The sequence below is a fragment of the Hyaena hyaena genome, unplaced genomic scaffold, assembly GCF_003009895.1.
Source record: "Hyaena hyaena isolate Hyena2069 unplaced genomic scaffold, ASM300989v1 scaffold_730, whole genome shotgun sequence".
NCBI lineage: Eukaryota > Metazoa > Chordata > Mammalia > Carnivora > Hyaenidae > Hyaena > Hyaena hyaena.
The window spans coordinates 420,476-442,442 of record NW_024081363.1 but is presented as its reverse complement, the minus strand read 5'-3'; the positions used below and the strand labels follow the sequence as shown (position 1 = coordinate 442,442).

The following is a 21,967-nucleotide window of genomic DNA, read 5'->3' as shown; positions in this document are numbered from 1 at the left end:
TTTGAGTTTAGAAATCTTCAGACTGGCTTCAAGGAAAGCTTGATTGCATAATTTAACTAGAAAATAAAGCCACCATAAAGAATCAGTATTAAAAGATGAACTGGGGTCAGGTTTGAGGACGCTGGATGCTCTCTGCCAAGTAGTAAAATTTTATTTTCAAGAAATGGAGTGACTTGGACCACTAGATACCACCTGAAGTCATCCTGGGAAAAAAAATTCTGGACATCTTTTCCTACATTTTCCCCAGCCATAATTTTTTTAACCAAACTACAGATGAGTTATGCTTTGGGAAATGTATATGGCAGCTGTGGATTTCATAGAGACAAGTTAAGAGGCCACTGCAATAGTCCAGACGAGAGAAAATGAGCTTTATGTGAAAATGGAAGGAATATGACAGATGAGAGAGGTATTACAAAGAAGAAAAAAAAGTCAACAGGAATTGGCAACAAGCAAGAGGAAAGTGTCAAACGTTAGGGAAGGAGGAAACATGTATCCAGAGTAACTCACCAAAAGACTCTGAAAGAAGTGAGTTTTATTCAAGTGAGCTTTGAGGACTACTTGAGAGCCAAAAGAAATACAGGAGAATAAGAGAAGACAAGTACTTCTGAAAAAGCTGCTACTTAGCGGTAATAAGCAAGCTAAGGAAGAAGCAGTACCAGAAAACAATATTATTTGTATGGACCTCTATTTCCCCCCCAAGTCATTATCTGGGGAAATTTCCCTGGGAGTCGTCTTTTTCTTTACTGGCATCTTTTTCACTTACCTGGATTTCCACTAGATCTGCATCATGCATGTCACTGGGCTTGTGGGGGTAGAACTGGGGATACTCTGCAGATAACTGAAGGGCTCTTACCCGTTGCTCTGATGGGACACATCTCAGGGGCGACCGTGACCCCTGGAGACCAGCATCGGCCAACGTCACAGCAACACTGCATTTTGGTTATGGACTGAGGCAGTTGGTTAGAACAGCGCCCATTTGCCAGAGCCGTATAACAGTATCCGGGGCGAACATCTGAGGGAACAAAGAAACACAGCCACCCACACATCACTGAGATGGATCTCGAAACAACCCTCTCCTGCTCCAACACCTCTGCGCTTCACACTTGGGCTCTGGTAGGCAGGATGCACTGACACGCCTGCGCCCTGTAAGCGAAGTGGTGAGCGCTGCTTGGGAACAATGCTCAGTCAGAACTCTCTTCGTCTCACACCTTTCGCTCCTGCAAGCTGGTGCACTTGGCCAATGTCCCACATTCCATCCCCAAGGTGGGAACGAATGATTACAACCATATGTGCCATAGGAAAAGAGAGACTAAGAAAATCACTGACAGTGACAGTTAATTAGTTATAAAGACACGTCTCTATACTGAAGGGAGACTGTGTTGTCCTTGGTTTCAAACTACTTAATTCGAGCCACTTTAGGCAAATATTGATATAAATCTATTTTAAAACAACATGAAGTCTGCACTATAGTCTACATTTCTAAAAGATCTTTCTTATTTTTCAGACTGAAACTGTGAGTCAGACTTGTGAAAAATTTTTTTAAACGAGTGAGCCACTTTGCAGTCAGATCCAATGCTTGTTAATCAAGATTTCCTTTTGTCCTGGGGCCCTAACAGGTTTTATAAGGCACTGATTATTTATAAGTTCAAAATGTACATGATTCCAAGTTCTTAGTCCTATCAGATGCAATGGTTCTTGAATGATTTTTTTTTTTTTTTTTTTTTTGGCAGAAAGGTATCTTCTCAAAGCAACACGGGAAGACATATTTCTCTATACCACTTTTATTGGGTTACATCATGTCTGACTGTCATGACAACATTGACACATCGAAGTACAAGTCTAGGCTACCAAAGAAGAGCCCATGACATAGTAGAGCGCTAACCGCTTCACGGTGAGGAAGCACTGTCAACTAGAGGGGAAGCTAGCCAAATACAGAACATCTTGATCTACCTAACATATTGAGGATGAACCTCTCTTTTTAATTTTTTCACATTTATTTACTTTTGAGAGAGAGAGAGAGAGAGAGAGAGGGCACACGCAGCAAGTGGGGGAGGGGCAGAGAGAGAGGGAGACAGAATCTGAAGCAGGCTTCAGGCTCTGAGCTGTCAGCACAGAGCCCGATGCAGAGCCAAACTCATGGACCATGAGATCATGACCTGAGCTGAAATTGGACACTTAACCAACTGAGCCACCCAGGCACGCTGAGGATGAAACTCTTTAACAAAAGCCTATCACCGTACAGCGATATCCATATATAATGAAGTTGTAAAAAGTAAATAATATTTAAAATATGCTTGATATCTAAAGAAATTAAGGGTAAACTCTTTTATAAAATGAAGACTTTTTTATAGTTAAAATTTCATCACTATGTTTCCTGTAAGTTTAAATAATAAACTTCAGGTTTGATCAGAGAAGGTCATAACTAGAATTGTCTTCATCTACATCATTCTTAAGAATACAAAGCCATCAAACCTTGAAGGTTACAATAAATTAATAAACAAAATAAAAAACAAGGCTAACTTAGAAACATATAAATTATTAACATCATAGGAAGAAGGCTACAAAAAAAACCTAGACAAACCATCAAATAAAATTAGGGATCAGCTTGAAATAATACAAGATTATTCCTGAAAAATACTTAAAACCATTAGCAGGGAGGCACCTGGGTGGCTCAGTTGGTTAGGTGTTTAACTTGGGCTCAGGTCCCAATCCTGGAGTTTGTGAGTTCGAGCCCTGCATTGGGCTCTGTGCTGACAACTCAGAGCCTGGAGCCTGCTTCAGAATCTGTATCTCCCTCTCTCTCTGACCCTCTCCCACTCGTACTCTGTGTCTCTTTCTCTCTCAAAAATAAACAAACATTTAAAAAAAAAACCACTAGCAGATATAAATGTGCTTTCTACAGATTTTCTTGTGGCCCCAGTTCCTACACCTGCGGTCAGACTAATGGTCTCAGCAGAGAGGCAGAGCGAGTTTCACTGCAGCCTGGTCCAGGGTAAATGGCCAGAGAGAGGAGGGCAGACAAGATAAGCTCTGTGAAGCTACAAATAGCACCTTCCCTATGAAAAAGGAGTAATAAAACTTCCTAGTTTCTATTTTTCATTGCTTTAAAGCCACTGATAATTTATATACTCAGGGATTAGTAAATGTTTTGGGCATGGAAACCAAAGGCTGTTAAGAATTGGAAAAAATGTTCAAAACTGGCTTATATCCCAGTTTCATATAAATTTGGTGGTCAAAATCCAGTATAAATACTTGACCACAGCTTGTATATATAATTTGCAGTGTGGGCTATCTTTCGGGGCAAAATTGGGACCTACGGTTACCAATCGCAAACTCTTAATGGGCTAATGTCTATTATTTATTCACATTAACTATGATACTATTTTACTGCCCCGCTGGCTGACTTAGATGGCATATCAGAAGGTTAGAGACTCTTGATCAAAATGGTGAATGCTGTGGCTAAAAAAATTACCAGCCACAGCTGGGTTGCTGGCAATCTCTGATTTGCAAATGGTTCCCGCACATACAATAAGCCTTTGGCTGATTTCTCTTCTTGCAAGGAGAGCTTTGGTTAAAAATACACAAATTTATACAACTTTTAATTCTGAAAAAAACCTATTGGCTGATGAGTAAAGGAAGGGAAAATATGTGGAAACCAGGAGCCATTTGGAGGAACTGCCCCCAGGGCACACCAGCCTGAAGTTTCCCTTGTCATCAGGAAGTGGGAAGGAAACCATTGTATACTGAGATCACTCTGCCTAGAGGCTAAGGAGTGGCTCTGGGATGATCTGAAGACCTATGGTAGTGAGGGGGAAGAATGTTAAGATTTGGAGGAAATAAATGGAGGGTAGGAGGAGGTATAGACACCTTCTTCTGTTTTGAATTTGCTCTGGCCAAGACATCTGGCAGAAAAGGAGTAGGAAGCTTTCTTCCTTTATCTTCTTCTGAATCACTTGGCCTTTCCTTTCAGAACCTAAACATCACATTCTATCACAACACATATATTATTGATTAAATAGGTGTTTGCAGGCCTATCATCACTAACATTGTTGTAGACAACCAGGAGCTAGGAGCTCTGAGGCCCAAACTAGGTACAGGATATTATCAGGATTCCTGGGAATTGAGGAGACAGAACACACTAACATGAAAAGACCACCCTACACAAGGTATTATAAAGTACCAAAGGAAGATCACAGAACAAAAAAAAAAATAAAATAATACTGCAAGAGCTTACAGGACAAAGGGAGTGCTGGGGACAGGGAGGTCTGAGAGCCTCAGACTGTGGGGGCCGAAGGTAACAGGCGAACCACGTGTGGGGTGTTCTATTGGTTAGATTTACTAATTCCAAACAGCCAACCTACAAACCAACCTTGGATTTGTTTAGAAGTTGGAGACTATATGTATTTTCTTTTCACTAGGGATATTTGGGGGGAGAGGAGGGAGGGTTCCTGCATGGCAGGAAATACCAGCATTAGGGTAGGCCAAAATGTCAGTTGGAGCATTTTATGTAACAAGCTCCTAATTATGGCAACAAACAATAAAGTTCCAAAGAAGGAGAAAGTGTGCTGCCTAGAGTTTACTGTGTCTGGTGTTCATTCCAGAGGGGGCAATGACAGGGTCAGGACCAGGGGCTCAGGGCCCAAGTTGGGATCTCAGCTCCTTCACTTCTTAGCTGCTTAAGCAACGGAACCAAATTACTTATGTGAACTCTGTAAACATCAGCTTCTTCTCATGTACAGTATGGTTGTGAACATTAAGTCAGATAATTTCCATAAAATACCTCACACCTCAGAGGTACTCAGAGGTACATGAATCTTAGTCCCTTCCCCACATCCCATTTTCTTTCTAAATAGTATGGATATATTTGGTAAAAGTATTTTGAAAATGTAAACCATCTGATATGTAAACGTGTTTTAATCGTTTTAACATCACCTGGGGCTCTCTTTGAAGGTTAAAAACACATCTACCTATTATCTGGCCTGGAAAGAACTTCTGACCTAAGTCTCTGTTAAGCCTGGCCACTGGATGTCATGCTAATTGGGACAGTTTGGGGACAAAAAGGAGCTCCAAGGACTGCAGTCGCCATCCTTTTACTGCAATTCCAGTACATGTATGTGAAGAGATCTTGGAAACTCAGACAATTTGGGCACCACTGTTATTTCTAAGGAAAAGTCCAGATATGCTTCTCTCACTGGTTGTGCTTATTCAAATGTCAACTTAAGAGACCGCCCTCAGCTTTTATTATGTGACTAAGGAAAAAGGAATTCAGAATTTCAAGTGCAACTCCATTTGGGCCTGAGATCCATGGCTTGTGGTGAGGATGCAAAGCTGAGTGTCTCTGAAAATAGGGGCCAGAGACAAACATCAAGAGATAGCATTCATTTTTCTCCAAGGCCATGTGCCATAGGCTTCCTAATAATAAGGAAGTACTTATTTTGATATTCAACAAGTACTTACTAAGTGCCTATGACATTCAAGGAATTGTGCCAAGAACCACCAGGGATATGTGAGCATAGCAGTTATGTAGGCTGTAAGGAGAACTTACAACTTAATTAGGGAGGTAAAAACATACAGACATAAAATCTCCCTAGAAGACCATTTACAAGAAGCATCTCTTCCGGTAAGGGAGGAACTGCTTTCAGGTAAGCTGATCTGGGACATCCTCAAAGACAGAGAGCCTGAGCAGAAGCAGGAAAGGGGGCTCGAGCTGGGAAGAAGAGTATCCTGAGTGGTACAACATGTATGATTAACGGCATGAAGGAATTGAAACACATGACCTGTTTGAGGGTGAGAAGCAGGGACTGTACCCACAAGTCAGCAAGGCTGAGGGAGGTCAGAGAATGTCCTTAACTATTAGGCTATACACCTGGAACTTGAACTTTTCTCTAGCCGACTAGACTTTGAGGGAAGTCTTAACAATCAATAAATCTGGCAGTAATCAAACCTATTTTTCTAAAAAAATAACAAAATCCCTTATTTTGTGCAGAAGCCTAACATGCCGCTAGATAAGAGCAGAGTGTGTGCATGTAGGGGGCAGCGAGTAGGGGGAAGGGATCCCATCCCCTTAGCCTGCTCCCTCTCACTGGTCCCCTCTCCCACCCAGGCAGCTCTGGAGACCTTTGCTATTCCTGAAGGATCCATGGAGCACAGACTGAAAACCACTAATTTCCAAATCCTAATGGAAAACCACCCGAGGTTTGTGAGCAAAAGAATTATTTAATGAGAGCACTATTTTAGAAGATAAATTTGACAAGATGGATTGTAGAGAAGCCAGGAAGCAGGGACACCAATTAAGAGATTATTGCAAAATTTCAGCCCTAAATTAACACAGGTCCCAGGAAATGACTGAGGGTTTGACACTTGCATAACTGCAAAGTTAATTTATAGACTGAGGATATCTGTATGGGCTCCTGGATCATCCCACTTTCTGGGAGGCAAAAATCCTAATACAAGAGGGTAGGATGCCTCTTTTCTTTAAGAGGGTGCACCACTGTTTAATGAAATGTAAATGTACACTTTACAGAAAGTGAGAAATTATTAGTCCCCTTTGACAAGCATGTTTAGAAAGGTGTTCATTAGGGAGCTGGTTTGCAGAAATCACACAAGCTGTTTATAATTAAACCTACCTATGCATCTGGTACCGTCGGGAGAAGTGTAAAAACCAGGAGGACATTTGCAAAAGTAACTGCTGACTGTGTTTGTACATTCGCCCCCATCACAGATCCCAGGAATGGTGCTGCATTCATCAATATCTGGAACATAAAGGAGAGGTTAGTATTCACAGAACACAGTGTAAAATCGCTCATTACCAAAGGAGATTCAGATGTAACACCACTCACACCGTGTCCCCAGAAACAGCAATCTTTACAGAATAAAGCAGCATGTAAAAATAGTCAGTTCACTGACTACTAACCCATAAGTGGGTGCTTCTTCTTTCAACACAGTCTTAGCCAAGGAACTTACAAAACTCAAGACATTAGAGCAAAATAAAAGAAACTTTGCCTGTAAAATCTAAAAGTATGTACTGTTTTACCAAGTCGCTAGAGCATGCTAAGATTCCAAATGCTACTTAGTTGAAAATTTTGTTTTCCCTTTTCTCTCCATGCTTTGCACTGAGTTAACTTCCCTTTATATTCACTACTCTATATTCTGCATCAGTTCCTGTATTTCTTTACAATTGGATTTTCCACAAAGCAGCTACTGAAATCCTATAGAGAAGACCATGTGGCCTGAGTGCTGACCAAGAGTCAGAGATATCTTGGTGTTTTCAGGGGCACCTGAACTACCATGATGATGGCTTTCTGCGGGTTCAGTGAGTGAATGGTGGGGGGCACTAGGATGCTCCACCCAGATCACTCTCAAGGGAGGACTTGTCCCAGTACTGGGGGTGCTATCAGCAGAGAGGCTTCAGTTCTCAGCTCCTTCCAGGACTGCCTGAGCTGTGGAGGGTCTCCTCAACCCGGACTCCACCCCTCCCAGGAGCCCAAACCCAGAGACTAACCATGGAGGACAGACAGATAAGAGTCTGCACCAGTGGGGACAGCTCTGCAAAACACTCCAATTCCTGAATAACCCTGTAAGGTTAGCTCTCAGGGCCTGAGGTCAATGGTCTCCTCCTCCAAGGAAGCAGTAAAAGTTCCTTAGGACAGTATTCAAGAATACTGAGAACAAACTGAGGACTGATGGGTGTGGGGGGCAAGGGGGGTGATGGGCACGGAGGAGGGCACTTGTGGGGATGAGCACTGGGTGTTATATGGAAACCAACTTGACAATAAACTATTTGTAAAAAAAAAAAAAAAAAAAAAGTTCCTTAGGACAAATCCAACCATTTCCTTCAAGGGGAGGTTTTCAAGAACCAGATTCAGGCACTGACAGCTGTCAATAGATATGGCACCAATGAGGGGAGAAAAGAAACTGAGAACTTCCTGTTTATGCTAAAAGTAAACTCAGAGCACAGGGTATCTGCATGATCTTGACTCCAAGAGGAGTGGGCTTTCTGCACTCACCTAGGGAGAGGTGTGGTTTGACCCAAGCTCCCTGGGAGTAATGCAATGGCCAGACTACCGTGGGCACTCAAAAAGCCCTAAATAAAAAAATAAAAAAATAAAAAATAAAAAGGAATATTTCTTCTCTAGTTTAAGTACTGCTCTTCACTTGTAAAACAAAATAGAGTTCTAAGTGGACCAGATTCAAGTGTCTTCTGACTCAAGTTCACCCTGTTAGTCAAAAAGGCAGCAGTGACACTGTTTACATGCAGTTTAACCTTTTTAAAAGCAAAATCCCCATTCTTCTATGCTAGGCTAGAGGCTAAACCAAACAGTATTTCCCTGCTTATATTAGAGTCAATGCTAACATAAACAGCATTGTCACTGTGAAGTTGTATAATGGTAAAGATGTATATTCTATTCCGACAGATAGAAATTTTACTGGATTCGGTGAAAGTCAGGCCAAGAAACAGCCAAGGATGGAGCCTAAGGTTCTAGAAGTAGCATAATATCAGAAGGCACATCTTAAGACAGTTCTTTACCATCAATCCTCCTGAATTTACCAACCACACTCCTACTTAAAAAAAATTTAAAAACCCGAACAACTTCAGTCTAGAGAATTCAATAACCCTATTTAAGAATAGAAGAGGATATATCCCTGTAACACATAGGTATCAAGAAGAAAGTACATCTTCCTCAAAAGGTCCCTAAAGATTAATGTCTGAGTCATTAAACTCCTGTCAAAGATCATGGGAGGAACTAGTGTCTATTAAAAGAAATATTTTTCTACCTGTTATAAATGATGGCGACCATCCTTATTAAGGCCAATTAACATATATCAGAACCAAAAGAGGTTATTTAAGTGACAAAACACATCAGAAACAGAATGGGGGTGCATCTGGGTGGCTCAGTCGGTTAAGTAGCTGACTTCAGCTCAGGTCATGACCTTGCGGTTTGTGGTTTTGAGCCCCACATCAGGCTCTGTGCTGATAGCTCCAAGCCTGGAGCCTGCTTCAGATTCTGTCTGTCTCTCTGCCCCTCCCCCGCTTGTGCTCTGTAGCAACAACAATAATAATAATGAGAGTTGACATGTATTGTGTGCGAGGCATTGATAAAATGCTTTCTGTGTGTCAACTCATCTAATCCTCACAGTATAGATACAGGCATAGGACCTGATCTCTATAATTCTGGTGCCCAGGGATAGCTCTTGCATTTCCCTGAGGCCTTCAGAAAACAGCATGAGTAACACTCAAAATAAGAGCGGAGGTTCATTTATAAAGTGATGCTAAACCCAAATCTCCCTTTGCCAGGGGCTGGGCAAGAGGGAGAGGGTCAGGGATCTCACGGAGGCACATGGCCTCAGAGGTCAGTAAGTCAGGAAATACACTGTAGTGCATACCCCCCAGTTTTCACCCAGATAATGATAAAGCAGGACTCAGCCAAATTATTCCATTTGAAGGAGCTTAAATGGTGCTGAATTCTCTTTAGTGTCCTCTCCTCAGTGACAAACCCATTTTTCTTCATGTGTCTAAGGCCCTTCTACTTTCCTGAGTCACCTTGCGTCTGGAGCCTGTTGCTTCACGGTGACAGCGGCAGGAGTTCCGATTTTGTGACCAGGCTGTGGTCCCCTCAGTAGTAAAAGGCCAGAGTAAAGTATCTGAATCAAAATCACGTACACTCTGAAACTCATACTAATCTATTATTTTTTCCAGCCTCTTAGCATGCTGTATTTACCTCCCTTTTAATAGAATTTCAGGGATCCCACATAGGAGAGAATTTGAGATCAGTGGATTTAATATTTCTGTGAGTCAGTCTGTATTAAATGTCAGCCATAAAAATAAATGAGTTTGTGGGGGGCTGGTGGGAAGTGGGGCTTGACTAGGAAGAGATGCTTCTGTGCTCCGGACACTTCTCCTCGGCTCCTTGAGGCAGAGCAGCTGGTAAGTAGCCGTGCCTGTGGTCTCTCTGGCCTCTTGCTGTGTGCCCAAGAAGGGCCACAGTGGTAGGCCCTCTCTCTCCAGATTTGCTGACCTGGCTCATCTGTGAGATGAACTTTGTTTTGCTAGACACAGGAAATCCAGTGTAAAAAATGTGACTAAAAAGTAGACAAGCTGATTCTTCAAGTCATGTTGAAAATAATATCAGCCTTACTATTTTATAGTCATACCATACATGTCAGCTTGTGTACTTTCTTACTCATGTGGCACCTGTTATCTGATCACAACTGGGAAATAATGAGAAATGCAAAGATTGAGTCTGGATTACAGAATTGGAAGGGACCCCCAGAAATCATCTTGTTCAACCTCCTCATTTGAAAGCTGAAGTAACGCAGAGCTGGTAACTGACTTGTCCAAGATCACATACAGGAGGGGGGACATTACCAGGTATAGGGCCAGGTCTACCTAATTCCTAGTGCTCTTATGCTTGCACCACAGAGACTGTGTTCAGCAATGTGTAGGGAGCTGGTGACCCTGAACAGTGGGAGTCAAGGGTTTACAACCAGCTGCAGAGCATGGAGCCCCATCTGTTGACGGTGGGCCCAGTAGCCCCGGGAATTCTCCTGGGTGCCTGAGAGAAAAAGAGCCCCCTGTGGCAAGTAGCCATCAGATATTTATGTCATTATTTCAGAAAGGGGAAGTCTTAAGGTTTTTGGCCATGTAATAGGGAGGGCACAGATGTAGGGGCTACATTTTTAAAAAGTCCTTTGCATCATGCAGTGCTATTATAATTGCTAAAGGCTGGGCTGGTGGTAATCTAAATCCCAAAATATTAGTGGTTAATTAGGAATCCAAAGGACTTCTTCCAGAAATAAAACTTAATCCTTTAATTACACTTTTTATTTCTTAATTTCCTCCCACAGTAACCTATGCAAATATGGACTTGGTTTCCAAAAAGAAAAGGCTCATGTGTTCTTTCAGTGTGCACCTCGAGAGTCATTGGAAAAATCAACAATGAAGGTAGGCATGAACTCTGTTTCCCTCCCCGCCCCCCAAATCACAGCTGTAAATCTCAATCCTTCCTTCTTAAATTTACGAAAATTTAATTGCTATTTGATCACTTCCACTTGATCCTTTACGTTTGAAAGGAATCTAAGTTGCACGTAATGGTATAAAATTTGGTACGTGACCTTTTTTAGTTTCAGGGGAAAAGGGATATTTTAAGAAGGGAGAATTCTGCAAAAGGCAGATCTCACACATACAAAAAACTGCTCTCCCCATCACTGAGGGAGTAAAGCTTAGCAGCTTGTAAATTTGTTAAAGCCAATTTTTGATTGAATTGGTTTCTTAAATAAATTACTGTGGGCTTCCAGGTACCCAGTTCCTTCCTTTCCAAGTCAAGAGGAAGATGCGTTTTAAAAGCCACTCAAAGTAATGGCAAAGGTGCCAGAACGATTTTCACAAGGGCACAGAATCCCACTGTGGCCTGACCATCTTCCCAGGGCACACAGATGTTCTCTTCATCCCTTCAGTGTGTGGGCCAGATTTTCTGGAATTCCTTCTATTAACCATGCTATCAATCATCCTATGCCCAGAGTTATGCCATTCCCACAGAGAGGCAGAAAACTAGAGGAAAGCAAGGCAACTGAAGGAGGAGACCCATCTCACCAAGCATTCTCAGAGGACATTCTGATTACTCTCCTACCCGACCAAGTAAGACAGGGCAATAATGCCCGAACCAGCTTCCAGGCCAGAGTACACACAGTACAAACAGGACATTCTCTTCCAGTATCAATTTTACATAAAACAAAATAAAAGAGAGGGGAAAAAAACCCATCATCTGAGTTTAATGTAACCGTAGATGGCTCAGAAAAAAAAATAAAGGTCTAGCCAAAAGTATGCTGTTTTTATCTTGCTACTGATTTCAATATGTAGCCGGAAAAATAAATATTTGTGAAAAAGGATTAAGTAATTCTCAGACTGAATTTTTCAGCACCATAATAGGTTTCTTAGCATTAACAAAAGAATTTTGAATGATTTTTCTTTCAGTCTGAGTATTAAGTCTGTGCATCTTCTGTCTCATCCACAACCACACAAGGTGATCGATCCTGATAGACGTTAACTGACAGGTCTGAGTGGAAGGTAAGGGACACAGGAAAACAATTCTGTGTCCCAAGCTGGAAGCTATCAAATTCCAGAAAACAAAACTTATCCAGAAGACTGGACAAATCATATGGATCACAGCGCCCTAAATCTTGAAGCTTACTGTACCTAAGCTGAATGTATCAAGCTGGGAAAACCTGAAAATATGACACAGCCCATTGTGGATGTGGATTTTGCAAGCTGTTATAAACCCGACAGCTTATTAGTGGCATAGAGATATACACCACAATACCTGCAAATCTATACTATAGTATTTAAAATTCTTCAAAATATTGGGAAATATAATTATTAAATATTAATATTAGAGGTTATGGCTTACGTCCAGGAAAGAAGACAATATAATATGGTACCACAAGTACCAGTGTACAAATCAAAAGAAGTAAATGCTAGTGCTATCTAAATGACTTCAAACAGGGCACTTACCATACCCAGTTCCTTAATTTGTGGCATGAAAAGGTACAAGTAGTTAAGTTCTTTGCCTCATTCAGTATCAAAATCCTTTGCTTCTAACTTAGATCTACAACCTAACTTTTAAAGTACACTGGCCTGGGAGAGTCAACTTTACCAGTCTTTGAAACTTACAATGTTTTTAAGAAGTCCTAATTCCTTAGGAAGAATGTAAGTATTTTTCACAGCTACCTCAACTGTTCATAGCATGTTCAAGAACATATTATTATGAATTCTATGTGACTAATAACTTAAAAACAACTCTAACCCAAAAAGATAATTTTATCAGTGCCAGATTTCAGATTACTCAGTTTCAGGGCAAGTAGATATTAAACTTCTTATGTGTCATTTATGAACTGCTCTTCAAATCTGAAGCTGTCTTTCCCACATAGGATATACTGTGGCTATCCACAAAGAACATTCATGACCCAAACCCAGACACATGACTTAGAATGAGTTATTCCTCATTGCTGGGGTTTAGGAGTATAGACAGGGCAGCAGCTGCTTTCAACAAAAGTGCATGCATCTAAAATGCAAATTTATATCACACAAGGTACAGCTAAAAATGAAGGAAGAAGTCTTGTCTGCTGAGTCTATTAAGAGATATACTTTGTTACTTTACTGTCAGCCATTGTATGTGCAAGGTGCATGCACTCCTCAAAGAAAAGAGAGTTTGATGCCGCCTACTTATTCCCTAGATGTTTCCCTCTCATGGAAAATGCATTTCTTACGGCCTTGGATGCCAGGCCTCTTTTTGGCAAGTACCAGTAGCGGTGCATATGAACATATTTCCTCTATGCACATTTTAGGAGCTCAATCTAGAAACTAGATGCAAATGTATAAATTTACCTCCAGTTATTTTTCTGTGTGATTACCATTAAAAAGCTTCCATTTGATAGGCGCAAAAGAAAATACTAAACTTGTACTCAGAGCATAAACAGAAGAGTTAATCTCTCAAAAAAAAAAACCCATAGATTTTAACTAGAAAAAAATAAAAACATCAGAAGATATGTCCTTCTCAATGATATGTAATGATTAATTTAAATTCATGTCTCTAGAACTATGCAAAAACATGTGTCTTGAACACTTTAACCCAAATATTGGTTCAAAAATATTTCATGTTTTAATATTTAATTTGATTCAGATGGATCTCTTATTTTGGGTCTATAAAAGTGGAAAAAGCTGCAGGGTTTTTCTGGTTCACTAGTACAAAGGCATATTATTCCTGGTAAGAATATGATATTTACACATTCATAGGAATGACAAAGACAGAAGGTTTTTGGAACAATTTGCAATAAAGCTTGTCGTTGATTTGGGTTTTGCGCGCCCCTCCACCCCTTCGTGGCAAAGCACGGTATTTCTTACCTTCGCATTTTTGTGATGCTTCATTAAATTTGTGTCCTGCGGGGCATTTGCACTCAAAAGACCCAACAGTATTAATGCAATTTCCTCCTTGACAGAGCCCAGGGATGGCCTGGCATTCATCCACATCTGTCAGGTTTTAGGAGACAGAGAGAGAGAAAGAGGGCAAGGGAGACATTCATATAAAAGTCATTGAAGAAAATGTGACAGCTTTTATGTCTATATTACCCTACTGATGTCAACAAGTTATTTGTCCATCACAATATTTGGAATACGAATGAGAGAAACTATTTCTCACAATTGCTTTATGTAAAATAAATTATTTGAGTAACATAAGTAGGTCGATAATGTTTTGTAAGAGGTCACAAATACTGTTTAATTTTCCCACCTTCCATCCTCCCTCATGTCCAGGAAAATATTTATACTGATGGTTGTGGGTCTTATTATGAATGCTGCAAGTTGCAGGGATGCAATGATAAAAAGGCTGACAGGAATAACTAGAGTTATTCAAGAAATTCTTAGAATGAAAAAGCAACACACATTTCTATAAAAAAAAAAACACAAAACGGTCTCTTAGACTTATATTGAATGATTCAGTTAAGGCAGAGTTTACATTATGATCATACAGACTACCTGAGACAGTGAATGTTTTTATGCAGATGAAATGAAAAATGTTCACCTTCCATTCTGTAGAATTGTACTGTGTAGTAAAAATTAACCCAGGAAATCAGACTGAGAAGTGAGAGAGACCAGAGATGAGGTGCCGTCTCACTCTGCTGGCAGAGCAGCCCCCAGAGGGAATCTTTTTACAGGGAAGTCAGAGCATGTCCTTCCCAGCTCAAAGCTAGAGCCTGTATCTTAAAGATTCTACCTGTCCCCTCTACTCTCTGACCTCATCTTCTGACGTCCGCTCCCTCTCTGTCACTCCTCTCCTTCTACACTGGCTTCCTTGCCATTCCTTAAATATGGCCCCTTTGTCTGCATCATTCTTCCTCCATAAAGGTTCATGCTGTCCCATCCGTCAGGTCTCTGTTCACTACAGCAGGGTCTCCTTCTCTGGCCAATCGAACAGCAACAGCCAGCCCCGTCACTCACCACCCTTCCTACTTTGCTTACTTTTTCCCCGTAGGATGAATCACCAGCTGACCTAATAGATGCTTGTTTGTTATGCTTTGTTTCATAAATGCATTGTCTTTGGTACAAGTTCCAGACAGTGGGTTCTTTCTCCCTTTTGTTCACTGCTATATCCTTGGCACCTAATAACTGTGGTCCCACATGTAGCCCCAAATACAAACATTCTAGGAACAAAATTAATCATTCCAGGCTCATTATGTTCAGTTAGAAAGACTAAAAAATATATGTACATTCTTTCTATCTCTTCATTACATATGTATGTATATATGTGTATAAATACGTACAAAAGTCTAGTTTAATAAAGGACCCCCAGAGTGGCAGTCTAACTTTCCTTTCTCTCACTTTGGACATTCTTTTAGAAATCTGGAAGCCTAGGATACTGTCTTGTTTTATCCTTCATTGTATGAAGCAGGAGAGTGATCACCAATTTTAAGGTCTCTACTACCCCATGTTCTTCAGAAAAGTTGGCATGAGGGAAAGGATACTAAAGGAGCAATTTATTTTGCTACAGAAGTGCCACTGTTTTAAATGGAATGTCTTGGCCCACAAATGAATCACTATATGTGCAGCATAATTAGATTGTATTTTATAGCTGATCTCAATTTTGTCTTAGACCAGAAGTTTCCATTCTCTTGATATGCTGAATATGTTATTAAAATGTTATTTGAAATTGATTGTACACATAAGCAAAACTCAATAATAATTAAATAAAATAAAAAACTTGGTCATAATTTTTGGCCAAGAGGAAATACATTGGAGGGCACTTCTCTGCTGGCCATACCTTCCACGACTAAAGACAGAATAAGCTCCTTTATGAACCCATTTACCCTCAGCCCCTCACACCTGGCCCAATGTCTGAAAACCCTGGCAAGGAGAACAGAACCCCAAGCCGGTCGCAGACTTGCTCCAAAAAAACCCCACAACCAAACATGAAGAATTTCATTCTCAAAGTGGCAATATAACTGCCATTTTGATTTCACGGGTTTCACAAAATTTCTGATAAAAATCTTTCTTTGTCTTGGCTATTGAATAGCAGAGTCAGGAAGGGACAGAAAGAAAATGGTGGACAAGTCAAGATTGTAGGAAATGCATAGCAAAGTCACAGAGTAGCCGCTCTTCTCCCTCCCTCGTCATCATCTATCTCCCAATTGCCTCAGTGCCTCAACCTCTGACAAGGACGCGTGGAAGGATATTTGGGCACACCAAATCTGGCTTTCTGGTCTATATCAGTGAGTTCACAGGTATTAGCTGGCTTCAAAACACCAAGACCAAGAATTTCTTCAAAACTCACTGGGACTTTCTGAAGATAAGAAATATAAAGAAAGTTTCCACCCAGGAAAGGGGGAACTACACTTACTCTTTACAAATTCACACAATAGACCCCTTTGTAATTCCTTTGTTCCAAAGTGACTTTTTGCTGCTCCTGACATTCAGAAGGACAAGTTGAAGGGCACATAAAGGAGCTGTATGTTGTACATAGAAGTCAGGAGCTAGGACCAACGGTGTTTATCACCAGTGGGATTTGTGGAGGCAGAATTTAATGGAGACCCACAGAGCTATGTGACTCAGCTCAAATTCTGTTTCACTGCACATCAGCCTTAGATTTAACATGCAGAACCAAACCACACTGGCATCTATTGGCCTCAGAAAACCATACCCTGGATTTTCTGAAAATATTGCAACTTATTAAAAAAAAAAAAAAAAAAAAAAGAACTAAAAAAAACTAAAGGAAACAAAAAAAACCTGGGAGTTTTAAATCCCATCAGTTTAGTGCTGAACTGCCTCCGTTCACTTCCTCCTGTTTCCTGCCAGACATCCAGACAATAAAAGAATTTGTACAGCTGGAAGAACAGGAGTAAAAGCCAAAAACAGAGTAAGGGCTTCTATGGGAGACAGGAGAAGAAGCAAGCAGGCGACATCTGGGGATATTTAAAACTGTGAAACAAATCTTAATTTATTTCTGACTTGTAAAAAAAAAAAAAAAAAGCATAACGTAGCATGTAAAATCGAGAGAGGAACAATTTTCCTGGGGTCAACTAAGGACAACCCAGGAGACAGAGGAACTCCAACAATATCAAATGGAGGGAAAAAATTAAGAAAAACAAACTACCTTGTTCACAAATTTTGCTTTGTGCTTACACACAGCATTGCTCTAATGCACAGCACTGCCGCAACCAGAATTGCACCACCCCAGAGAAACACCTCCGGGGTCGGAGGGGGAGCTGCTGGCAAGGAGAACTCCAGGGAGACCAGCTGCTCTCTCTGGAGCCACGCTCCTAATGCCTAAGTTGGATATCATGCCGTCAGCGAAATCGCGAAGTTATGTCTCTGACACCGCTTTTCCATTCTCTCCAACTTCACTGGAGAATGGCTCTCCAGAGCAAATACATGAATTCATTAATAACCCCATCAGCCAGGGGTTTACCTTGACAGGCTCCTGTACGGATATTTGGAATGAAGCCTCGACGGCAGGGGTGGGGCTGGGCGGGGCACATCTCACAGGGGTGGCCCCAGGCTCGGCCCACGGTGGCACAGCAGAGTGTTTTTGTGCAGACAATCCCGCTGAGCTGTCCCTGGCACATCTGGTTGCTGACCACAGTAAAACATGGGCCCGTCCTGTAATCTGAAAATAAAGAAGGAGAATTCCATGAAGGTCCAGGAAGGCAGGAACCATCACGCACAGGAACAGCTGTGCCCCATCTTGCTTGACTCCTAACTGAGAACAGTCTTCACGGATAGAACCACACATCGCTGGCTCTGTGGGAAGCCTTGGGCAGGCCATTCTACTGCACACCTCCATTTTCCTCACCTATATCATAGGGATAAAAACATCAGTACCTAAGCGCTATGAAGACATTTTTGTAAGTATCAAATGAGCTAATGGAAAACACTTTACAACTGGGATGTCCTATAAAAAATATAGCAACATGATATTATGACACATTCATCCACTCAAGAAAATATATCAGTGCCTACTATGAATCAGTCCCTGTGCTTGATGTAGATGCTTTAGAGATTAAAATAGACTAAATCCATGCCCTCACGGAGCTTAGAGTCTTTTATTATTTAGGCTGGAGAAAGAAAAAAAATTTCAAAACTTGCAATGGGGCAAGTCATGGCATTTTCTTCCTGGGAGTTCCTTGATTAAAAGAAATGGTTACCCAGTTCTTTTGGATTGGGTCCATCTTATTTCACATACAAAAAAAAAAAAATGTGCAAGCAAACAAACAAGTAGGCATTTAAAAAAATTTGCCCATGCAAGGACATTAGACATTTAGTATAAAGAGTAAGGGCACTGGTCTGAAATCATTGTAACCCTTGGGCAAAAGTCCATCTTAAAGTAAACAGAGATAAGCTAAGGCCATAGGAGACTTTCCAAGTACTCTCATCGGATACAAAATCTGCCTCCATTTTTGTTTTGTTTTGTTCGCTAAAGGGAGAAAGTCAATCTGGATTCAGCAGCAACAAACAAGAAAGATTAACATGTAGTGAGCATAGAGGACCAAAGCCAGGCTGTCCCCAGCCTACCTGTGATAGAAATCGAGACCATAATATCCCCTTCTGTTCCACAGTGGCCTTGGCAGATAAGGGAGGCTGGGTTGTGGCAAGACCATGGGCTTCTATCCACCACCCACCATTGCACGCTTCCTCATGTCACTTTCAGAAATGCATAGTTTCCTGTGAGTCCAGGAATGGAGTAAATAAATAATAACTGAATAACCCCAGTAAGTTCCTTTCACCAATCAATTCTACAGTTTTATGAAAATCACTGGGGGTGCTAATGAAACTGCTGGGTTAGGTTTTCACTTTTCTTTTCTTCTTTCTTTCCCTAAGTAGCTCATGAGACATAGCTCCGCAGTTTACCAAGGGCAACTCTTCTTTACAGTACCAGCAAGAGTCAACAGGGTGGACCATGACTCCATTTGGCAATAGCTGAATCTTACCCGCAGGCATGCCTCTGGTCTCCGCATTCTCTCCTGCTTTCTTTGTTGCAGTAATGACCCCAGCTGCTCCCTATCACTGAATGTTCTTCCTCACTCTCAATTCTATCATGCTAAAATGAGCCACCTATTGCCAATGGCACCACCCTAATGCCCATGCTGCCCTAATGTCCACATAGAAAGAGGAGCCTTCTCAGGAGTTCCTAAAACAAAAAGTCACCCATCCCGGTTGAGCAAGAGGACTAGGCCCAAATTATGGTATTACTTGAGAGATGGACTGGATGGCCACAACATCGGGTCCCCATCTCCACATCTCCCTGTCTCTATGCAAGTGCTTGCAAAAATGTGTTATGTGTATCACTGATGGAATGCAAGATGACTTTAGATTGTCATGTGTTAATAGTCATGCATTAATTTTCTTAAAAAAATTTTTAATGTTTATTTATTTTTGAGAGAGAGAGAGGCAGAACATGAGCAGGGGAGGGGCAGAAAGAGAGAGGGAGACACAGAATCTGAAGCAGACTCGAGGCTCTGAGCTGTCATCACAGAACTCAACACGGGGCTTAAAGTCATGAACCATGAGATCATGACCTGAGCCAAAGTCAGACACTTAACCAACTGAGCCACCCACAGGTACCCCACTATGTATTAATTCTAATTTGTATTATTAAAAACATATTAAGGTTTATTATGTATATTATTACAAACATTTCACAAGTATGTTTGCTATGATGAGGATGAATAAAAGAAGTTTAACTCAACCTAAAGGAAAGTATTAATGAACACTAGCACTGGATATGCAAATGAACCAAAAATTATGTAGACTGCACATACACACCACCAGTGTTTCCACCACCCTTCCAAAAGACTAACCTTTTACCTTCGTTCCCCTCAAATCTCTCGTGCTCTAGTCCCACCCCTTTCTAGCCCTATCTCCTGACAATTCCTCAGTTTACTGTCTGTTAATTTTTTATGGTTTTTTTTTTNTCACTGCACATCAGCCTTAGATTTAACATGCAGAACCAAACCACACTGGCATCTATTGGCCTCAGAAAACCATACCCTGGATTTTCTGAAAATATTTGCAACTTATTAAAAAAAAAAAAAAAAAAAAAGCACTGAAGATGTCTAAAGGAAGCAGATACAGCCTGGGAGTTTTCAATCCCATCAGTTTAGTGCTGAACTGCCTCCGTTCACTTCCTCCTGTTTCCTGCCAGACATCCAGACAATAAAAGAATTTGTACAGCTGGAAGAACAGGAGTAAAAGCCAAAAACAGAGTAAGGGCTTCTATGGGAGACAGGAGAAGAAGCAAGCAGGCGACATCTGGGGATATTTAAAACTGTGAAACAAATCTTAATTTATTTCTGACTTGTAAAAAAAAAAAAAAAAGCATAACGTAGCATGTAAAATCGAGAGAGGAACAATTTTCCTGGGGTCAACTAAGGACAACCCAGGAGACAGAGGAACTCCAACAATATCAAATGGAGGGAAAAAATTAAGAAAAACAAACTACCTTGTTCACAAATTTTGCTTTGTGCTTACACACAGCATTGCTCTAATGCACAGCACTGCCGCAACCAGAATTGCACCACCCCAGAGAAACACCTCCGGGGTCGGAGGGGGAGCTGCTGGCAAGGAGAACTCCAGGGAGACCAGCTGCTCTCTCTGGAGCCACGCTCCTAATGCCTAAGTTGGATATCATGCCGTCAGCGAAATCGCGAAGTTATGTCTCTGACACCGCTTTTCCATTCTCTCCAACTTCACTGGAGAATGGCTCTCCAGAGCAAATACATGAATTCATTAATAACCCCATCAGCCAGGGGTTTACCTTGACAGGCTCCTGTACGGATATTTGGAATGAAGCCTCGACGGCAGGGGTGGGGCTGGGCGGGGCACATCTCACAGGGGTGGCCCCAGGCTCGGCCCACGGTGGCACAGCAGAGTGTTTTTGTGCAGACAATCCCGCTGAGCTGTCCCTGGCACATCTGGTTGCTGACCACAGTAAAACATGGGCCCGTCCTGTAATCTGAAAATAAAGAAGGAGAATTCCATGAAGGTCCAGGAAGGCAGGAACCATCACGCACAGGAACAGCTGTGCCCCATCTTGCTTGACTCCTAACTGAGAACAGTCTTCACGGATAGAACCACACATCGCTGGCTCTGTGGGAAGCCTTGGGCAGGCCATTCTACTGCACACCTCCATTTTCCTCACCTATATCATAGGGATAAAAACATCATTACCTAAGCGCTATGAAGACATTTTTGTAAGTATCAAATGAGCTAATGGAAAACACTTTACAACTGGGATGTCCTATAAAAAATATAGCAACATGATATTATGACACATTCATCCACTCAAGAAAATATATCAGTGCCTACTATGAATCAGTCCCTGTGCTTGATGTAGATGCTTTAGAGATTAAAATAGACTAAATCCATGCCCTCACGGAGCTTAGAGTCTTTTATTATTTAGGCTGGAGAAAGAAAAAAAATTTCAAAACTTGCAATGGGGCAAGTCATGGCATTTTCTTCCTGGGAGTTCCTTGATTAAAAGAAATGGTTACCCAGTTCTTTTGGATTGGGTCCATCTTATTTCACATACAAAAAAAAAAAAATGTGCAAGCAAACAAACAAGTAGGCATTTAAAAAAATTTGCCCATGCAAGGACATTAGACATTTAGTATAAAGAGTAAGGGCACTGGTCTGAAATCATTGTAACCCTTGGGCAAAAGTCCATCTTAAAGTAAACAGAGATAAGCTAAGGCCATAGGAGACTTTCCAAGTACTCTCATCGGATACAAAATCTGCCTCCATTTTTGTTTTGTTTTGTTCGCTAAAGGGAGAAAGTCAATCTGGATTCAGCAGCAACAAACAAGAAAGATTAACATGTAGTGAGCATAGAGGACCAAAGCCAGGCTGTCCCCAGCCTACCTGTGATAGAAATCGAGACCATAATATCCCCTTCTGTTCCACAGTGGCCTTGGCAGATAAGGGAGG

General features: G+C 41.3%; 1 protein-coding gene across 1 annotated transcript in view; it reads right to left on the bottom strand.

Moving 5' to 3' along the window:
• The window catches only part of FBN1 (fibrillin 1), a 240,142-nt gene that overhangs the window by 111,341 nt on the left and 106,834 nt on the right, over window positions 1-21,967 (bottom strand). The window contains 4 exon segments of the mRNA XM_039218035.1: window positions 854-1,012; window positions 6,627-6,752; window positions 13,898-14,023; window positions 20,799-20,996. Coding sequence (XP_039073966.1) covers window positions 854-1,012; window positions 6,627-6,752; window positions 13,898-14,023; window positions 20,799-20,996 — 609 coding nt within the window.